This window comes from Chamaea fasciata, unplaced genomic scaffold (assembly GCF_029207755.1).
Source record: "Chamaea fasciata isolate MVZ Bird 193981 ecotype frontalis unplaced genomic scaffold, bChaFas1.0.hap1 SCAF_12, whole genome shotgun sequence".
Taxonomy (NCBI): domain Eukaryota; kingdom Metazoa; phylum Chordata; class Aves; order Passeriformes; family Sylviidae; genus Chamaea; species Chamaea fasciata.
Window position 1 is genome coordinate 13,719,404 of NW_027094097.1, and position 17,990 is coordinate 13,737,393.

Here is a 17,990-nt window from a genome sequence, read left to right on the forward strand (position 1 = left end):
ATGGGCGAAGGGAGTTTCGCCAAACTCTTCCAGAAAAGGTGGCTCCTCCGCTTCGTGCAGAGATATCAGCCCCTGGGAAGCGGCGAGCCGGGAGAGGAGGTGAGGATCGCCCGCGCCTCTTGCCTGGACCTGCTGGAAGAGTTTGTGTAATTGGGGTTGGTTTCGGGTGCTTCGCCCGCTCTGTCCCGCCGGGAACTGCGGATCGCTGTCGCTGCTCTGTCCCCGCTCTGTGCTGCTCCGGCAGCCGGGGATGAGCAGGGAATGAGCTGGGTGTTGTTTGCCAGGCTCAGGGAGCCATGGAGAGCCTTGTTCCTGTGCGATAATCCAAAGGCACGGAGCTGAGGCCCGAATCCTGCCCAGGAGCACCGATCCCTGCTCTGAGGAGGTTCCAAACTGAGGAAGAGCGTGGGAGAGCCCTGGCAGCTCTCTGGAGGGTGGGCACAACAGGCGAGATGGAGAGCAGGGCTCTCCTGTCCCCAGGGTACCCCTGCCACCAGTGCTGGTCACTGGCAGAGGGGCTGGGACCCCCGGGCTGGGACCACTGGGCTGTGACTCAGGGCTGGTAACCAGCAGCCAAGGAGAGTTTTGGCTCAGACCCCCAGAGTCCACTTGGAAATACTGCTTTGCTTTCCTGAAAAAATGGAATGATGAGAAAACGATTCTCATTTTTCCTGAAAAATGCTGCACTGGTGTCCCCTTCCCTGCCCTCAGTGCCTGTCCTCAGTGCAGATGGAGTGGCCAGTGGTGGTTTGGGTGGCATTTTTTCTGTTCTTGGTTTTTTGCCACAAAATCTTCCAGTCTGGGATTATCTGATTATTTGCTCGGCACAAGGTTTCTGTGGCTCGAGCCCCATTTTTTCTCCCACGTGGCAGAAGACTGGTTGGGTGCTCCGCCACGTGAACCCCGTTTGTCTAATTCCTTCAGCACGTGGAGTTAGCCCTCACTCCCATCCCAACGAGTTGCATCCACACACTTGGAGAGGTTGATGAGCTTTTCCTGACTGACTGAGGCCTTTCCCAGATACCATTCCAGCTAATCCCCTTCCTGAGTCTTGTCTGTCCAGTGTGGGGTTGGGTCAGTGTTACAGGGAGAAGAAAATGAGACACTGAACTCTTACCCTGCAGAGTGCATCGGGTGATGCTGCTCTGCACTGCTCACCCAGAGCTCAAAATCCCGGGAAAAAAGAAGATCTTGATGAGGCCACAGAAAGTCCCTGCAACCTGGCTGGGTGGCAAGCTGAGATTTCTGATTGCACGTAGGCAGGAGGCCACTGGCAATTAGGCTGGCTTGTTCTTAGGCTGCACCATTTATGCTGTGCCAAAATAAATAGTGACATGTATTTACTTCCAAATCTAAACCCCTCTTGAATTTCAGCTCTGCTCCTTGCAGAGAGTGGTCTGTGTACATAACAAGGGAGGGAGGTGAGGAGAGCTTTGGCACGGGGTAGGAAGTAGACAGCAGTGTAAAATGAAAATGAGAACTTGGTAAATCAAGAACTTATTCTCAGAGAATGATTTAGGCTGGTAAACGACTCATTTCTCTCCTACTTGATGGCATTTTGCTTCTTTACCTGAAAGTAGTTGCAGAGCACTTTCAGCCTTATAAATATTTTGGTCAAGGCACTGTGCTGGGCCATAAAGGTGTGATTCCAGGTGATCTGATGGGATAAATGCCCAAAGTGGGCTGTGAAGGAAAGCCCCAGTGCTGTCCCTGTGGGGTGATAGCCAGTTCACCTGTGGCCACGGTGTCACCTGGAGATGGCAGGGCACTCACCTGGCCCATCAAAGCACACACCCAGCCTGTGTCCAGACTCTGCTGTGCATGCTTTAACTCCTTTTCTGCAGTGCTCCATTCAGAACCAGGGGAGTTTTTGCGGGGCTGATTCACAGTTCAGAGGAATTTTGCATTTCCCACAGAAATCTGAAGAACAGTCAGATATTTTTCTTCTGAGCATCCCAGTGTGTGTGCACATGCACAATCACACGTGCCTGTGTGTGTGGAAGTGGGAGAAATCCCTGGGCACTGCAGGGCAGCCCCTCACCTGCAGGGCTGAGGGCTGCTCTAGGCTGGATTCTGGCTTCTGCCTGCACCCCTGGGACATGGGCCTTTTTGCCTGCCATGTCCATCTAAAAAAAATAAATGTAAAAGGTTTTGGAGAGAATGGTTTGATTTATTAATTGCATTTTTGGCGGGGATAAAGTTTAATGTTTGGAAGGGTTTAATGGAGGCTGAATAACCCAGCCCACTCTGGATTGCAGGCCATTAACTGGCCCCAAGTAACCTAAGACAGGGAAAAGAATATGCAAAGCCTCAGCAGGGGCAGAGGTGGGGGAAAATCCCGAGGACTGACATTTTGGGCTGTTTGCCAGAGTACACAAAAAGGGCTGTGTGCTCTGCAGAAAAGCCCCATGCTCTCTTTCTCCCACATGGGCTCCTCGGCGGGGCGGCACAATTGATGGATTGTTTTGGGATGAGGGATGCTCAGGTACCTCCGAGGTGGCTCCCAGCCACACCAGCCGCCCTTTACAGCCTCCAGTATCTCCTGATCTTGCAAAGCAATAGATAAACTGATAATTCCCCTTTTGTTATTTCTTCCTGCCCTGCTGTATGGAGCCTGTGCTCTTGTGCCAAAAGGATAAAGGTTATAAATGTAAATGGAGATCGTGGAGAGCCCACATCTGCTTTGCAATGTAAATACAAAAGCCAGTAATGGCCAGGAGAGGTTTGTTTATGAAGAGATTTGCACAGGACACTGCCTGGTGCTCCACATCCAAGGGGTGGGATGGGATTGGGGCACGGGGGCTCTGCAGAGGAGGAGCAGCCCCACTGCTGCATTTCCAACCTGTGCACCTCAGGGGTTGTTCTGGTGGGGAAGGCTGTGCCACGTTCATGAGGGAAAATCCCTTACAGGTGTAGGTTCAGCAGTGCGAGTTAACTCATCCCAATAAAGCTGTTCCTGTCACAACAGCCCCTGGCTGGCTGGAGCAGGGAGCTGCCAGCATTTCTAGAGAAACCACAGAGGGCTCAGACACATCCAGAGCCTTTGTCATTTATTTCCTCCACACCTTTCAGAAGGTAAATATTGCTGCTAGAGCTGGGCCCTGCTTCCCTTGCAGTCCTTGGGGACTGCAGGCATGTTCTCCTGTCCAGGTCTCTTCCTGCCCTCCAGCTGCTTTCATTAAAATTTAAACTCCTCCAGAGCAGAGCTGTACCTTGATACCTGTGTGTGTCACCTGCAGCACAGAGGAGCCTGCCGAGGCCACGTTCATCAGTGAATTCAGGGATGTGTCTATCCATGGCAGCCCTGTGTTTTCTTCCCACAAAACCCTTCCACCTCCGTAAGTGGCTTTTGGGATTTCAGTGTCTGGAGGTCAACAAAGTTACAGGGAACTGATGAATTTGTACAGTCAGGCCACTCAAACAGGGATATAAATCAAGAGTTTTAAACGTGGAAAGGGTATTTTTGTCCCCTCTCCAGAGGTCTCTTGAGGAGATGTGGAAATAAGGGTGATGTCCAGTGCTAGGATGGCTCAAAAAAGGGAGCAGGACTGCAGCTTCTTTGGGCAAAATGGGGTCACCAGCTTGAGGGAGCAGGAAAATCCACAGAGATCTTGGGGAAATTGCTGGGGGTTTGTAAGGGCAGGTTGATCTTGGGACAAAATGATTTCTAAATGAGCCCTGCCCAGACCAGGGGGTCCCAGCAGACTCCTGTGCTTTTCCACTGGGAGCAGGGGGGGCTGGCACCCCTCGTGCTGGCAGCTGAGCTGTGGGTCAGGAAATGGCCATAAAAAGGGCTGCAACAGATGGACCTGGCTAAAGCCTGTTCCAGGAGCAGGGCTTAGAGATGCTCCGAGCTCTCCAGAAGCCCCAAGACTGAAGCCAGAGAGAACAGCCAAGGGCACTCTCTGCATTTATGATTTCCTGCATTTATGATTTTTTGCATTTATCTCGGGCTTTAGATTGCAAAGCCCTGGATGCTCCTAGAAAGCTCCAGATTATCCAGGGGAGGACCAATTCCCCAGATAGCACTGCAGGAGGATGAGCCAGTCCTGAGTGCATCCCAGAGCAAGCATTCCAGCGTGCTGGGAGCTGGTGCCAAGTGCCTGCCACGCTCTCTGGGAGTTCCTTTGTTAATGAACACACACTCCCGTGCTTTGTGAATGAAGGAAAAAGGGACGGAACTCCCTCCTGTCCCTTGGGGAGGGTGAGATTTCTCCTTCTCTGTACTCAGCCTGCCACAGTGATCACAGTGCCTTCATCGTGGGCCTGGCAGAGATTTTGGGAATGCTGCTGCTCTGGGAAGTGCATTGTTGAGAAGGAAGTGAAGGGAATTGAAAGGGAGGGGTTGGGATGCTGAGGGCTTGGGCCGCCTGGATGGGGCAGGAAGGGTTTATCCTGCCTGGAGGCAGCTGCAGAGTCAGTGGTGGAGCAGAACAGCCCTGGACACGGGAGGGGAGATTTTGCTTCTCCTTCTGGCTCACGTTTCTAGCTCACGTTTTCAGTTCACTTATTATGTACATTTTTTTATTTCATTTAATTCAATTTATTATGTACATGATTTATGTAATTACATGATATTATGTATTCATTTGCTACGTTCAGTTCATTTATTAATACACGAGGGAAAAGGTGTTTTCCTTTCTCTGAGCGTCCAGTCTGGGCTGTGAGACACCGACACCTCAAACAGCACAAACCCTTCCTGAGCAGCACCGTGAGCTTCTCCCTTTGGCTCCCCAGCTCATCTCAGCCTCTCTCCCCCCACGAGAACGTGGCCCTGGTTTTAAAGCTGTGATCAGGATTAATTAGAGCTGGTATTAGAGCGCTGAGATTTGGGAAGTGCTGCACTGGCTGAAGGTGCCCAGCTGGCGAGGGGAGGGAAGGGAAAGGGATTAAGGGAAGAATCAAGGAGGTGCTTTAATCAAGGAAAGCTTTAATTAACACTGCTCTCACCTAACGATGGCTTTGTTGTGTTCACTCAGCCCCGCGAGGAGTGTGAGCTGAAAATCATCGAGCAGGCGAATGAGGTGGCGGTGCTGCCCCCGAAGGATGCCTGTAAATGCCACAAGGAGGACCTGGCAAGAGCTTTAAACGTAAGGATTCGTCTTCGGGAATGTGGGAAGGGCCTGGGCTGCAAAATCAGCCTTTAATTGACTTGCAAACTCCTGGAGTGCCCGATCCCTCTGCCTTTTGTGGGATGGATCCTCTCCTTGGCTGGGCTCGAGAGTCCACAGCGTCAGGGAAAGCTTTAGTGCTTGGCTATATTTTGGTTTCTGACCTCAGGATTTTTTAAATCCAGGCAGAATAGATTTCATCCCTTCTCATTCTGCTCCCTTTGAATTTTGTCAGGGTGTGTTTATTTTTATGTTCTCTTTAAATACACAGCATAACCAGAAATTACTTCTTTCTTTTACTATTTTAGACTTCTAATTTGTCATCTATGATATAATTTCTCCCTTTTGGAAATGTACTTTTTTTTTTTTTTAATTAACTTGTGCTTACTTTATGGGTTTCTGTGGTGGCTGGTGGTAAAATTGTACAGTTTAACAAAAATACATATTTAAACAGAAAAAACAACAGACAGATTTATTTTTTCATGTGGGACTGAGCCATGAAGATCCTGCCTAGTCTGCTGATAGGGGTTTAATATAAATTGGGCATAACAGGTTTTCTATAACAGTAATATTAAATGTTTGGGTTGGGTTTTTTTCCCCCTCTAGGTTGACTTACAGACTGGACTCTCTGAGTTTTCCGTGCTCCAGCGCCGCTTAAAACATGGCTGGAATGAATTTTCAGTCGAGAGCACAGAGCCAATATGGAAGAAATACCTGGACCAGGTAAGGATTCTCTGCACAGATCCTCGTTTCTTGGCAAAAACTAAAACCCTGCTGGGCTGCTCTGAGCGAGTGTCTGCATTGAAATATTCAGGGTTTCGCCTTCCAGAGGCTGAGCCTTGGAACAGGCTGTGCCCTGGACACGGGAACTGCTCCTTCTCCTGGGAAAACCACTGCGAGGTCCCTTTGCAGCTCACCGAGGGTGCAGATAACATCTTCAAACAGAAATGAGCCTTTTTATCTCCACACAGCCCACAAATCAAACGCTGTAGATCAGGGGCCTGATTGCTGGAGCATATTTATTCCCTTTAAGGCAAGTTATAAATCTGTGAAGGTTTGAGGAGAGCCAGTGGTAGCTGGAAGATGCTCTGATTTTGGCTATCCCTCCAGAAAAGGGTCAGCTGTGGAGCTCAGGGGGGTTTTAGGGTCTCTATCAGTGATATTTGTTATCTTCTCTTTCTCCAGCTGAGTTATCCTTGAGTTTTGCTTTTATTAACAATTTCTCATCAATATTTAATATATCTTTCAACTCTCATTGAGAGCTCTTGACCAGACAAGAAGGGCATTTGTTTGTTTGTTTGTTTTTATTTTTCATTTCCAGCCAGTGGTTTGACTGATCTCCTTGCTTAACTGAATCACAAGGATTTGAGTTGCTTTGAAAGACTTCATTTTTATTTCACAATTTATCCCTGGTTTTCACATGATTGATATTCTTTAAGCTTTTGGTAATCATCACTGAACCTCTTCAAGGATTCTTTTATTCCTGATAAAAATCAAGATGGTGGGTTTTTTTCTGATCAGCCTTAAGAACCAGTTTCTCCTAGGAGGACACCAAAGGGATTCTTTGGTGCATCTCTGATCCTCCTGCAACCTTTTGGTGCCCCTGGTCCTGCATCATTCACAGCCCTCAGCAGCCCCTTGCTGTGGCTTTTTCCAGCTGCTGTTTTTGTAAACATCCCCTTTAGCCTCGGTTTTCTAAAGAGAAATGGAGGGACTTTCACCTTTGGATCCAGCCAGGAATAAATTTAAACCCTGGCTTTCCTGCTGAGCATCACCACACAGCTGTTGCACAAAGCAGGCAGATTTATCTTTATCTATTTAATTCCCTTCCATCAATTCCCACATCAGTCAAACAGAGCTGTAATTCTCTCAGGTAGGAAAAAGAAAAATCTCTGTCTAAAAGTGAAACAAGTGAGCACCTGACTCCCCCAGCCCTCGGTCCAGCGAAGATTTGAGCAGATTAATTAAAGAAAAAATGAAAAAGAAGACGAAAGAGGATTTCTGGTTTCAGATTCTAAAAAGACAGTAAAGTTTTTTGTTTGTTCTCACTGTGCATCCAAGAAGCTTTTGGAATCAGCTCTGTGCCATGTGCCTGCAAAGGGGAGCACTGCCTGTGCAAAAAGGGGAAAAATGGGGGGATTTGTGTGATTTGGTGTGAGCTCTGTCCTGCTGGTCCCCAAGGCCACCTATCACTCGTGGGGCAGGAACTGCAGAAACCTGACCACGATGCAAGGAGGGTCCCTGCAGAAAACCATCCAGAGACCATCCCTGAGGGGACCCTCCCTGGTGGCATCTGCAGCCAGTTCAGCTCCAGCACCTCTGATTCCGTATTTTTCTTGTTTTGTCAGTTCAAAAACCCCCTCATCCTGCTGCTGCTGGCCTCGGCTTTAGTGAGTGTCATCACCAAGGAATACGAGGACGCCGCGAGCATCACCATGGTAGGTGTCACCTGTCCCCCATCCCCAGAGTGGGTGGCACCTGTCCTGCATCACCATGGTGTGTGACACCTGTCCTTTATCACCATGGTGGGTGTCACCTGTCCTTTATCCCCAGGGTGTCACCTGTCCCCCATCCCCACAGTGGGTGGCCCCTGTCCTTTATCCCCCATGGTGGGTGTCACCTGTCCTTTATTCCCATAGTGGCAGTCCCTGTCCCACATTCCTGTGGTGGGTGGCCCTGTCCTCCATCACCTTGGTTTGTGACACCTGTCCTTTGTCCCCATGGTGGGTGTCACCTGTCCCATATCACCATGGTGGGAGCCCCCTTCGTCCATCTCCATGGTTGCTGTTACCTGTCCTTTGTCCCTGTGGTGGCTGTCACCTGTCCCTTGTCCCTGTGGTGGGTATCACCTGTCCTTTATCCCCCATGGTGGTGGCCCCTGTCCTGCCCCCATTTTTGTCTCTCAGTGCCCACAGCTGTCATTGCCCTCTGTCCCCAGGCCGTGCTCATCGTGGTCACCGTGGCCTTCATCCAGGTGGGTTCTGCAGAGCTCTGCTCCATGGCCATAGCCAGCAGGAAAGAGACAAAGAGGCCTCTGCTGTAACTTGGCTTTCTTCTCCCTTCTCCTTCCAAAGGAGTATCGCTCGGAAAAGTCTCTGGAAGAGCTCAACAAGCTGGTGCCCCCTGAGTGCAACTGGTGAGACGTGGCTGCAGCAGGGGGTCAGCAGGGAGTGGGGCTGAGAGGGCAGGGCCAAGGGGAGAAGAAAATTATTCCAGAAAATTATTCCAGAAAATATTATTCCAGAAAATTATTCCATCCTGCCATGCACAGAATGTGAACCTGGTCCCTGGAGGGGTGGCACGATGAATGGGTGCAGCTCCAGGTCACAGGGAAAGGGAATGAAATAATCAGTATCAATCAGAAATTATTAGAGTTTTTGTTTAATTATTAGGAAAAAAAAATAGAAAAAATTAGAAATAAGGAGTAAGCACCCTGTGGAATTGAATAAATGCTAAGAGACAGGAGAGTCCCAGAAAAATCCTGTTCCCCATCCCTGCAGCATCCTGCATGTCACTGTCTCCCCAGGCAGGAAAAACCTCACCTGTGTATATATTTTGTTGCTTTAGGGTTGTTTTTCCCCCAAGAGACAGGCACAAAGCAGCACCTGAGCGCAGGTGCAGGTGGGATGGGGTTCCTGTCCTACCTGGGGCTGCACACGTGTGGGGCACAGGCACAGCCAGGTCACAGCCCCTGGAGCAGCTGCAGGGCGGGTCAGACACCGCTTTCCCCATGGCTTTGATGGTTGTTATCAGGGCTGGAAATTACGGGAAATGTTTTTTCTATTTACGTCTTTGCAAATCGGTTTTGTCGCGGCCAACAGAAATAAGTTGTGAGGCTCGGGGGAGCCTTGCCCTGCCAAAGAGGTGTGGGGTTTTCCTCTGGTCCAAAGTTCACCCTGGAGCTTACAAACCCCACTGTTGGTGCTTTATTTATTTATGATATGACACCAGGAGCATCCAGCTGCCTGGAAGGCTCCACTTTGAATGCAACACTGGAATGCCAGGGGTAATTCTAGCTTTAAAAAGCCTCTTTTTAGGTTCAGGAATCTGCAATTCATTATTTAAAGCATGAAAGCACAACTTCTTATTGCTCCTCTGCTGTATAAACAACGTTTAAGTCACCTCTGAAATGTAAATCATCCATAACCCGCCCATCTGTTTATGAATTAAAACCGAGCCCAAACTGAACACAATCCTCTGCTCATTGGGATGAAGATCTTCTGTTCTTATTTACATTGGAAGCTCTTCGGGGCAAGGCTTCTTGCTTTCTTGCCAGCCACATTCCCAAGCCTGCAGAAGGAATAAAAACCTCACAGCCTGGTTCCCTTTCTTCTTTTTGTTTTTTTTTTTCCATTTTCCTCATGTAGCCTAAGGGAAGGAAAACTGCAGCACCTTCTAGCACGAGAGCTGGTGCCTGGAGATATCATCTACCTGTCTGTGGGTGACAGGGTTCCTGCAGACCTCAGGCTCATCGAGGTAAATAGAGCTGGAAACGAGCCTGGCTGGGAAATTCCTCGTCTTAACAATGCCAGAAATGCATCTTTTTAATTAGGTTACAGATCTGCTGGTGGATGAATCCAGTTTCACTGGAGAAGCTGAGCCTTGCAACAAGACTGACAGCGTGCTGCTGGAAGCTGGGGACATCACCACGCTGAGCAATGTGGTTTTCATGGGGACCCTGGTGCGGTACGGGAAGGGAAAAGTGAGTCCTGACATCACTGATCTTCTCCTGGGCATTAATTACAGATGCCTTTGGTGTGGGCATGGAGGGACAGGAAAAGGTGAATGACAGAGGGCAGGTTAGGTTGGATATTAGGGAGGAATTCTTCCCTGGGAGAGTGGGGAGGCCCTGGCACAGGGTGCCCAGAGAAGCTGCCCCTGGATCCCTGGAATGTCCAAGGTCAGGTTGGACAGGGCTTGGAGCAGCCTGGGATAGTGGGTAGTGGAAGGTGTCCCTGTCCACGGCATGGGGTGGAACAAGATGGGCTTTAAGGCCCCTCCCAACCCAAACCAATCTGGGATTCTCTGGGGTTTTCCACCTCCATCTCTCTTTTTCCCTTTTTTCAGGGCGTGGTTATTGGCACAGGTGAAAATTCCCAGTTTGGCGAGGTGTTCAAGATGATGCAGGCTGAGGAGGTAACACAGTCCCTCTCTGGGGACATTTGGGATATCCTGGATGAAAGTTTGTGAGCAGGAGCAGTCCCAGGAGTCAATGCTCTGGGTTCAGTTCTGCTTCTGCCACAAAATGCCCGTGTGAGTGAGGGACAAGTGGCTGACAGAGAAGGACAGGACAGGCTCTGCCTGTTGGAGGGCTGAGGGTGGGAAAAGCACAAGGGACCACGTACTGACAACCAGGACTGCGTGGGTCACTTGCTCTGGGCTGATCATCATCCTCCCCTCCCACACAACCACCAAAGGAAAACCAGCAATCTCTGATTTTTCCAGACTCCCAAGACACCTCTGCAGAAGAGCATGGACAGGCTGGGCAAGCAGCTCACCCTGTTCTCCTTTGGGATAATCGGTGAGTGGGATGCAAGGCTCACACTCGCGTGGCTGTGGGATTCCTTTGTGCCCCAGGGCTGCTCTTCCTAAAGCACTGCTGGGTCTGGGGTTACCTGGACTTTGGGGGTTCCAGCAGAGACAGCAGGAGAGATTTGGTCGAACTGAAGGAGAGATCTGGGTGCCTCATTGCATTTTTAGCTCTACAACAGGTTCTACAACAGGTTTAGTTCTACATCAGCTAAAACAGGTTGGAGATTTTTGAAATTCTTTTTTTTTTTTTTAATCAGATTATTTACCCTCCCAGGTTTGATAATGCTCATTGGCTGGTTGCAAGGGAAGCGTCTCCTCAGCATGTTCACCATTGGAGTCAGGTGAGGACTGGAGAGCCCTTTTCTCTTTGATTCCTAATGAAATTCCCTGTTCAAAACAATGGACATTTCACATAAGAGAACTTGAGTAAAAAAAACCTTTCATAGATGCATCTTTCTCACGCACTGGCAAAATTAATGTGAGGTTTAAACAGAGTGGAGAAAAACAAAATCAAGCTGGAGGGTTTATTTAATTTTGTAAACTGTTATCTTGAAAATCTTCACTGGCATCTCCACCTCATCCTGCTGTGAATGCCCTTTCCTATCTGTGCTATGAATTTAGTGGGAGTGTACCAACAGCAAATATTACTCTTTCCTGTTCCTACAGGATTTATATCTAAAGAAGGGAATGCACATCTCATCCAGCATAGAAAAGCATGCACAGCTTCTTTAATCAACCACAATTTTAAAAAGTGTTTTCAGTAGTGCCCATCAAAACCTCTTAACTTGGTGTTGTCATGGCTCTAAAATCAATTCTTAAAAAAAGATTTTAAAAAGTGTTCTGTGGAAATAAAAAAAAAAAAATATCCCAGGTGAGGAGACAACAGAGGAGCCAAACTGACTCAGTGCCACCTTCCTGTCGCCCAGGGGGATGTGGTGGCAAAGAAAAGTGGTTAATCCTGAGTTTTGGAGGGCAGATGATGGTTTTGTAAAGTCTCCTGGCTTGCATTTTGCACATGCCTAGAAGCATTCAGAGTTTCCCAAGGAATATCTAATATGGAATATACAGACTGTGGCTGGATTTTTCCAGCATATCAGGTGTTGCAGGTTTTGAGGGTGAGGACATTTGGGGAGCTGGTTCTGTCCCCCACATCGTGGGGCAAGAGGGGAGGTGAGGGCTGCACATGGCCAGGAGCCAGTGACTGACGTGTGAGCCCTCATGCCAAAGAATATTCATCTCCCATCCCCAGAAAGTTAAAAAATGAAATGAAATCCAGCCTCTAAATCCCTGCTTAGCCAGAAATCACTGCTCTTTGGCAAGGTAAAGAAGAAGAAGAACCGCTCTGTCAAAATTCTCCAGGAAAAGGTCGAAGGGCTGGATAAATATCCTGCTTTTGCATTCACAGTGTGCCAGGAGTGCCAGTGGTTATCCCCCTCAGCCCCTTTGGCACCTTTGGGTCAGTTTTTGTGGTTTGGGCCCCGTGCTGAGGCTGTTTTGTCTCTGCTGTCCCCAGCCTGGCCGTGGCTGCCATCCCTGAGGGCCTTCCCATCGTGGTCACCGTCACGCTGGTGCTGGGAGTGCTGCGCATGGCCAAGAAAAAGGTGATTGTGAAGAAGCTGCCCATAGTAGAGACCTTAGGTAAGGTTGCAAAGGGGCCACATGGGCTTGGTCACCTGCCAGGCTCCAAAATCTGAGCTGGACAGCCACGGGCTGGCCTCAGGAGCCTTGGTCTGATACAGAAGAAATAAATTTGGAATAGGTTTACTGGGAAAGAGCGACCCACTCAGAATTAAATGCATTTTCTGCCCTGTCTTTCTCACCCTTTTCCCTTATTTTGGTGGTATGAGCACAGGCACGTGCCTGGAATGGTGCAGCCCAGCCCACGGGGAGCAGAGCCCCTCTGCAGACACACATTGGGTTAAAATCTTTGTTCCCCCTTCCTCTCCATGCTCTGGGATCCTCCTGCAGATCCATCCTGTCCACTTCTTCAGTGTCTGGCTACTAAAAAACCTCCCAGCCCCTCAAGTCAAGCTTGGCAGCATGAATAACGGCATTTATCCTCCTGCAGGCTGGGTGAGCATCTCCCTGCTCTCCAAAAAGTCACGGGGAGAGGGACAGAGGGGGACCTTGAGAGGGCATCCAACACATCCTCACAGCTGCAGGGCACAATGAAATGGGATGGAATTGTTCTTCCATCTCCCCTTATCTTTAATTTGTCCCTTACTACCAGGTGGCTGCACTCCAGACTTTGCTGCTCTGCCCTGGGTCAGGGTAGCAGGGATATGAAGGAGCAGACACGGTGTGTGTTTAGCACCACTCATTAAATGCACGATAAATACTGAGCCCGGTCCGTGCAGTTCCCAAAATCTGCAGCTAAAACCTGTCCTCTTAGGAAACACTGCTATTGTTTGAACTGCTCTTGTTTGTTCTGCAGTTAAGGAATCTTATCACCCCGATTTTATTGTCCCTGCCCTGACCCAGGACATCTGAAACGGCTTTTCCCTGGTGAGGGAATTGGTTCTGGTAGGGCTGCACCCACAGAGGCGGAACTGCAGGTGCAGAGAAGGCACAGCCAAAACGGCCTGCTAAACTTCTGAGAAGGAGAAAAACAATCCTTTAATTATCAGGAACTGAAAATGAGGCATTGGAGGTCACAACTTTGCTCTCTGCTAATCCCTCAAAGGTGTGATTCATTTAATTGCAGCCCAATCTGCTTTATTTTCCCTCCAGGCTTTTACCTGGGGGTCACTGTGCTCATGAGGGTCTGTGCCTGAGCACTGTGATCACCTGCAGAGCCAGGGAAGATACTCACACTCAGAAGGGACCTGGAGCCTGATCCTTGTTTTGTATTAATTTCCCCCCTTCTTGGGAATAGAAACTATCTGGAAAGTGGTGTCTCTGCTGATTCCCCCTTTTGTGGTATTTTGTAAATGGGCTCTGGAAAAATGTGCTTTACTGGATCAGGACTGGCACAAAGAGAGCAAAGGGGCAGTTTCAGCTCTTAAATATCGATCTTTGAGTATTTTTTGTGACAGGCTTTAACCCATCTCCTCTCACAGAGCCTTGGTGAAGCAGGGGATGGTTGCTATTCCTGATTTAGACAAGTAAGGCTTAATTGGTAGGATGGGAATTGGGTCTGTCTGTTTGGAACAGAGCAGCTGCTCTGTTGTGTGATATTGCAACTCAGAAACATTGACCAAGACAGTGTGACCCTCTTCAGGTGTCCCCTACCACACCTCACACCCAAATGATGCTCCAGTGTGCACTGAAATCCTTTCCTGCCCCGTTAGGAAGCTCATCCATTTCTTCCCCCTTCCTCCCTTTCACCGGTGCAGTTTAAACACAACCATCAGTGAAACTTGTCCTCCCTCTTCCCAGTCTCTGGGCTGCATTATTTCACCAGTTCTGACCCAAACCATCCCAATCCCAGGCTGCTGCAATGTCATCTGCTCGGACAAGACAGGCACCCTGACCGCCAACGAGATGACGGTGACGCGGCTCGTGACCTCGGACGGCTGCCAGGCAGAGGTGGGGACCAGGAGCTGACCCTGCTGGGATCCAGCAGCACGGCCTTTGCCTTTGGTTCACTCAGACCTCAGCGAGGGAGGCTGGCTCAGCCCCAAGCCAAGCAGTTTCTTGCATGTTTCTTAAAGAGAAGGGATTTTTGTGGCCCTGGGAACAAGCAGAGGTGGGGCTGAGGGTACAAAACCTGTTCAGAGATGTTCACTGGCATAACCTGCTGTTCCCTGCATTTATTGTAAATACTGAAACCAGCCATTGATACTTACTGCTCCATCTCCTGCAGGAATATTTATCATAAGAACAGCTCCATTCTCTGCTTGGTTTGTTTCCTCTCTGTGCAAAATGAGGGGAAAATGCAAAATGTGAGGCAGAGGAGACAGGGAATACGCTTACTGAGACTCAAAATTAAATACATTTTCTACCCTGTGTTTCTCACCCTTTTCCCTTATTTTGGTGGTATGAGCACAGGCACATGCTTGGAATGGTGCAGGCCAGCCCATGGGGAGCAGAGCCCCTCTGCAGGCACACATTGGGTTAAAATCTTTGTTTCTCCTTCCTCTCCATGCCCTGGGATCCTCCTGCAGATCCATCCTGTCCATTTCTTCAGTGCCCACTGTCCACCTCCTCAGGAGGGCAGGGCTGGAACAAACCCAGTGGTGCCACTGCTGCCAAAGGTGTGCATCTCCCCCGAGTGCAGGAGACCTCTGGAATCACAGCAAACAAGTTCCCTGTAGGACAAACTGACTCCTCTTGTCCCTAAAAAGCCATTTTAATGTGATATTGTCACTGTCTGCAGCCTTTTCCTTTAAGCATTGCTTTGAGAGAGAAAGAAGAACCCCTGCACTCCTTGAAAATGGGAATTTTCTTGAATGCGGCCCCCTGCACACATCTGCAGTCCAGTCCTGCCTGGCAAAGGGGAAATTTCCCATCTCTCTCTCCCTCCCTCAGGTCAGTGGTGTGGGCTACAATGGAGAAGGAAATGTTTATCTTCTGCCATCCAAGGAGATCCTTAAAGAATTTTCCAACATCTCCATTGGGAAACTCGTGGAGGTAAGTGTAAATGATGAACCAGCTTGTCCCAGTTACATTCAATTTTCAGCTGCACAAATAACTTTGGATAATTAGTGTGGAAAAAAAAAACAAACACTTTTGTAATTCTAAAATGGACTGTCTTGCTAAAACATTCTCATGGAAAGACTGAGTGGGATGGAATTCCTGAAGCTTAGCGGTGAAAGGCAGTGATCATAATGCAGGCAGAGATCACAGCCATCAGCTTCAGGAGTCAATGATATTCTGAATAAAAATACAATTCTGGCAGAGGAGGAACCAATACATTTTACCCTGTTCAGGTTTTTAATGTGCAGAGATTCTAGACATCAGCCAGCTACACAGTCAGTTTATAAATTTACTGTGATGTTCTCTGGGTTTCGTGTCAGCTTTACATAAAATTTTGAACATTCAGCTGTAGGCTAAAGTGGAGTGTTTGGGAGGTGAAATGATTTGAGCTGGAATCTCAAATGGAGATTAGGTCCTGTTTTATTCATGCTGCACATTAGAAACAATAGCAGGAGAGACTGAGCTTTCATTTTCATGATCTATCAAGCTCATTAGACGTATCTCATGTTTTCTTGATGCTAATTTATCCAAAGCATAATATTTTACCAAAATATCGGTGTATCTCATGGATTAAGTGGCTTTAGAAAGCACAAGGACTGATCTCAAGTGATGCTGCTGCGGGGAAACCTCTTCCCAAAACTTTTGGGATGTGGCTCCTTTCATTCCTCAGTCTTCCATCATTTCATTTAAAGAGATGAAAAAGCTGTGACTTCAGTAAATGACAAAAATAGCCCATGTAAAGCTGTCCCTCTCTCCAGGCTGGCTGTGTGGTCAACAATGCCATTATCAGGAAGAACAGTGTGATAGGACAACCCACAGAAGGAGCTCTCATTGCCCTGGCAATGAAGGTAAGAGCCTGAAAGTTTAAAATTTTCCTGCAGTTCAAATAAATAAATAAATGAAAAGGCTGGATTTGTGAGGTCTGGCAGCAGAGTGAGGCTGCTTTAAATCCCCCAGACTGGTTTTAGTCCCCCTTTGTCTCCCCTGCCAAGGTGACAGATGTTACCTCTCCCAGCCAGCCTTTAGTCGTGGACAAACACTTTCCTTGAGCTCCTGTGCTGACAGCAATCTTTGTTTGGCGGGGTTAGTCCTGCAGTTAGGCTGGGTGATGCGTTTCTTTCGGGCTCAGACAGGACAGCCTTTTTTATATTTCCTGCACGTGCCAATTAAGAGTCCAGGAGGGAAGACAAGAGTTAAAAATGGGCAGGAACAGTCCAGGCCACGTTGCCTGACAGAGGGTCACCCTCATTTTGGGTCAGCTGCTGGCTTTTACTTTTTTCCTAGTCACGATTATGTAAAACAAGATGTTTTTATGAATATTGCACTCAGAGCTGTGAAACACCTCAAGGTGTCACCTCATCAGTGTCACCCAGCCATGGCCTCAGCCCTCGGGTGGGCTGTGAGGCACAGGAGGTCCCTGATGAGATGATGCCCCTGCAAACATCCGATCTCACCTCCTGCTTTTAAAGATCCTGACTCTAGCAGTGAAATCATTATTTTTATTTTTATTTTTTTCTTTTTAAACAATGGCATTTCATTTCCCCAAATGCTGAGTTAAAGCCTTTCTCCTGCTCTGGGGTTCAGCAGCCAAACAAGAGCAGAATATGAGGGAGGTTGTCTCTCCTACTTTTCTTTTTAATGTTTTGCTTTGGTGGGAGCTGGGGGACAAAGGTGATCAAAGCAGCTTCCAGTCTCTCCCAGTTCACCTGGAACACCCACACACTCTGCTGGAGCAGGAGTGTATTGATTTGGGCCAAAAGGTTTTGTTGTGAATTGCTTTTTGAGTGTAATTCATCAGGAAATAATTCAAAACCACATCCACAACTGACCATTCTGTTATTTGCTATTTCCTTTCTTCTTTCAAGTAGAGTTGCTGGGAGATAACCCAGAAAAGAAACTCAGAAATCTGCTCAGCCCATTGCTTTGCCATTGGTTTAGGGAATGGACTTGATCCTCCTTTGACCCAAAGCCTCACAAAAAGGCAGGGCAGCTCCCTAATTCTTTAAAAATTTATCAGGAATCAAGCTTCAAACTCCAGTTTAATTTATCCCCTACCAGGCACACCAAAAGGAAAAAATGGGTTTGAAATATGAATTTTGCTCTCCTCGTGTTGTCTCCTGAGCTGTGTGGAATCTGACAGCCTGGAAAGACAGTCAACAGTCAATCCTTGTGATATGGAAAATATATCCAGGTTTTGGCAATGTCCAGTCTCACAGTGCTCTTTTTGTTTTACCTTGCTTCAGATGGAATTAGCTGACATAAAGGACATTTATGTAAGAAAGAAGGAAATTCCATTCAGCTCCGAGCAGAAGTGGATGGCTGTGAAATGCACACTGAAAAATCAGGTAAATCAGGAATTAGCTGACATAAAGAACATTCATGTAAGAAAGAAGGAAATTTCATTCAGGTCCAAGCAGAGGTGGGTGGCTGGGAAATGCACACTGAAAAATCAGGTAAAGCAAACAGAGGCAGGGGCTGGTTTCGTGTTTCCAATTGTGCACCTCAACAATGGGCATGAAATGGTATCTCTTCAGCAAATAATGTTTTCAGGAGTTAACTATGTTGTGAGAAAAGGGAGCAAACCTCAAAATTCCCAGCTTGGGTGGATTTTTAGCTCCTAAAACTGTGTTTGAATGGGAGGAGGGAATACTTCTCATACCGTGTGTCGAGCAGGAAAACAAAAGCTTTTCAGAGATAACTGACAGGGGG

The 17,990-nt window shown here is 48.1% G+C and overlaps 1 protein-coding gene across 1 annotated transcript in view; it reads left to right on the plus strand.

Moving 5' to 3' along the window:
- The window catches only part of ATP2C2 (ATPase secretory pathway Ca2+ transporting 2), a 25,446-nt gene continuing 7,456 nt past the window's right edge, over positions 1-17,990 (plus strand). Inside the window, exons 1-16 of the mRNA XM_066194704.1 lie at positions 1-99; positions 4,980-5,090; positions 5,718-5,834; positions 7,460-7,549; positions 8,050-8,085; positions 8,186-8,247; positions 9,479-9,587; positions 9,664-9,813; positions 10,179-10,247; positions 10,557-10,632; positions 10,918-10,984; positions 12,157-12,281; positions 14,074-14,171; positions 15,114-15,215; positions 16,040-16,129; positions 17,525-17,626. Coding sequence (XP_066050801.1) covers positions 1-99; positions 4,980-5,090; positions 5,718-5,834; positions 7,460-7,549; positions 8,050-8,085; positions 8,186-8,247; positions 9,479-9,587; positions 9,664-9,813; positions 10,179-10,247; positions 10,557-10,632; positions 10,918-10,984; positions 12,157-12,281; positions 14,074-14,171; positions 15,114-15,215; positions 16,040-16,129; positions 17,525-17,626 — 1,503 coding nt within the window. The remainder of the gene's footprint in view (positions 100-4,979; positions 5,091-5,717; positions 5,835-7,459; positions 7,550-8,049; positions 8,086-8,185; positions 8,248-9,478; positions 9,588-9,663; positions 9,814-10,178; positions 10,248-10,556; positions 10,633-10,917; positions 10,985-12,156; positions 12,282-14,073; positions 14,172-15,113; positions 15,216-16,039; positions 16,130-17,524; positions 17,627-17,990) is intronic.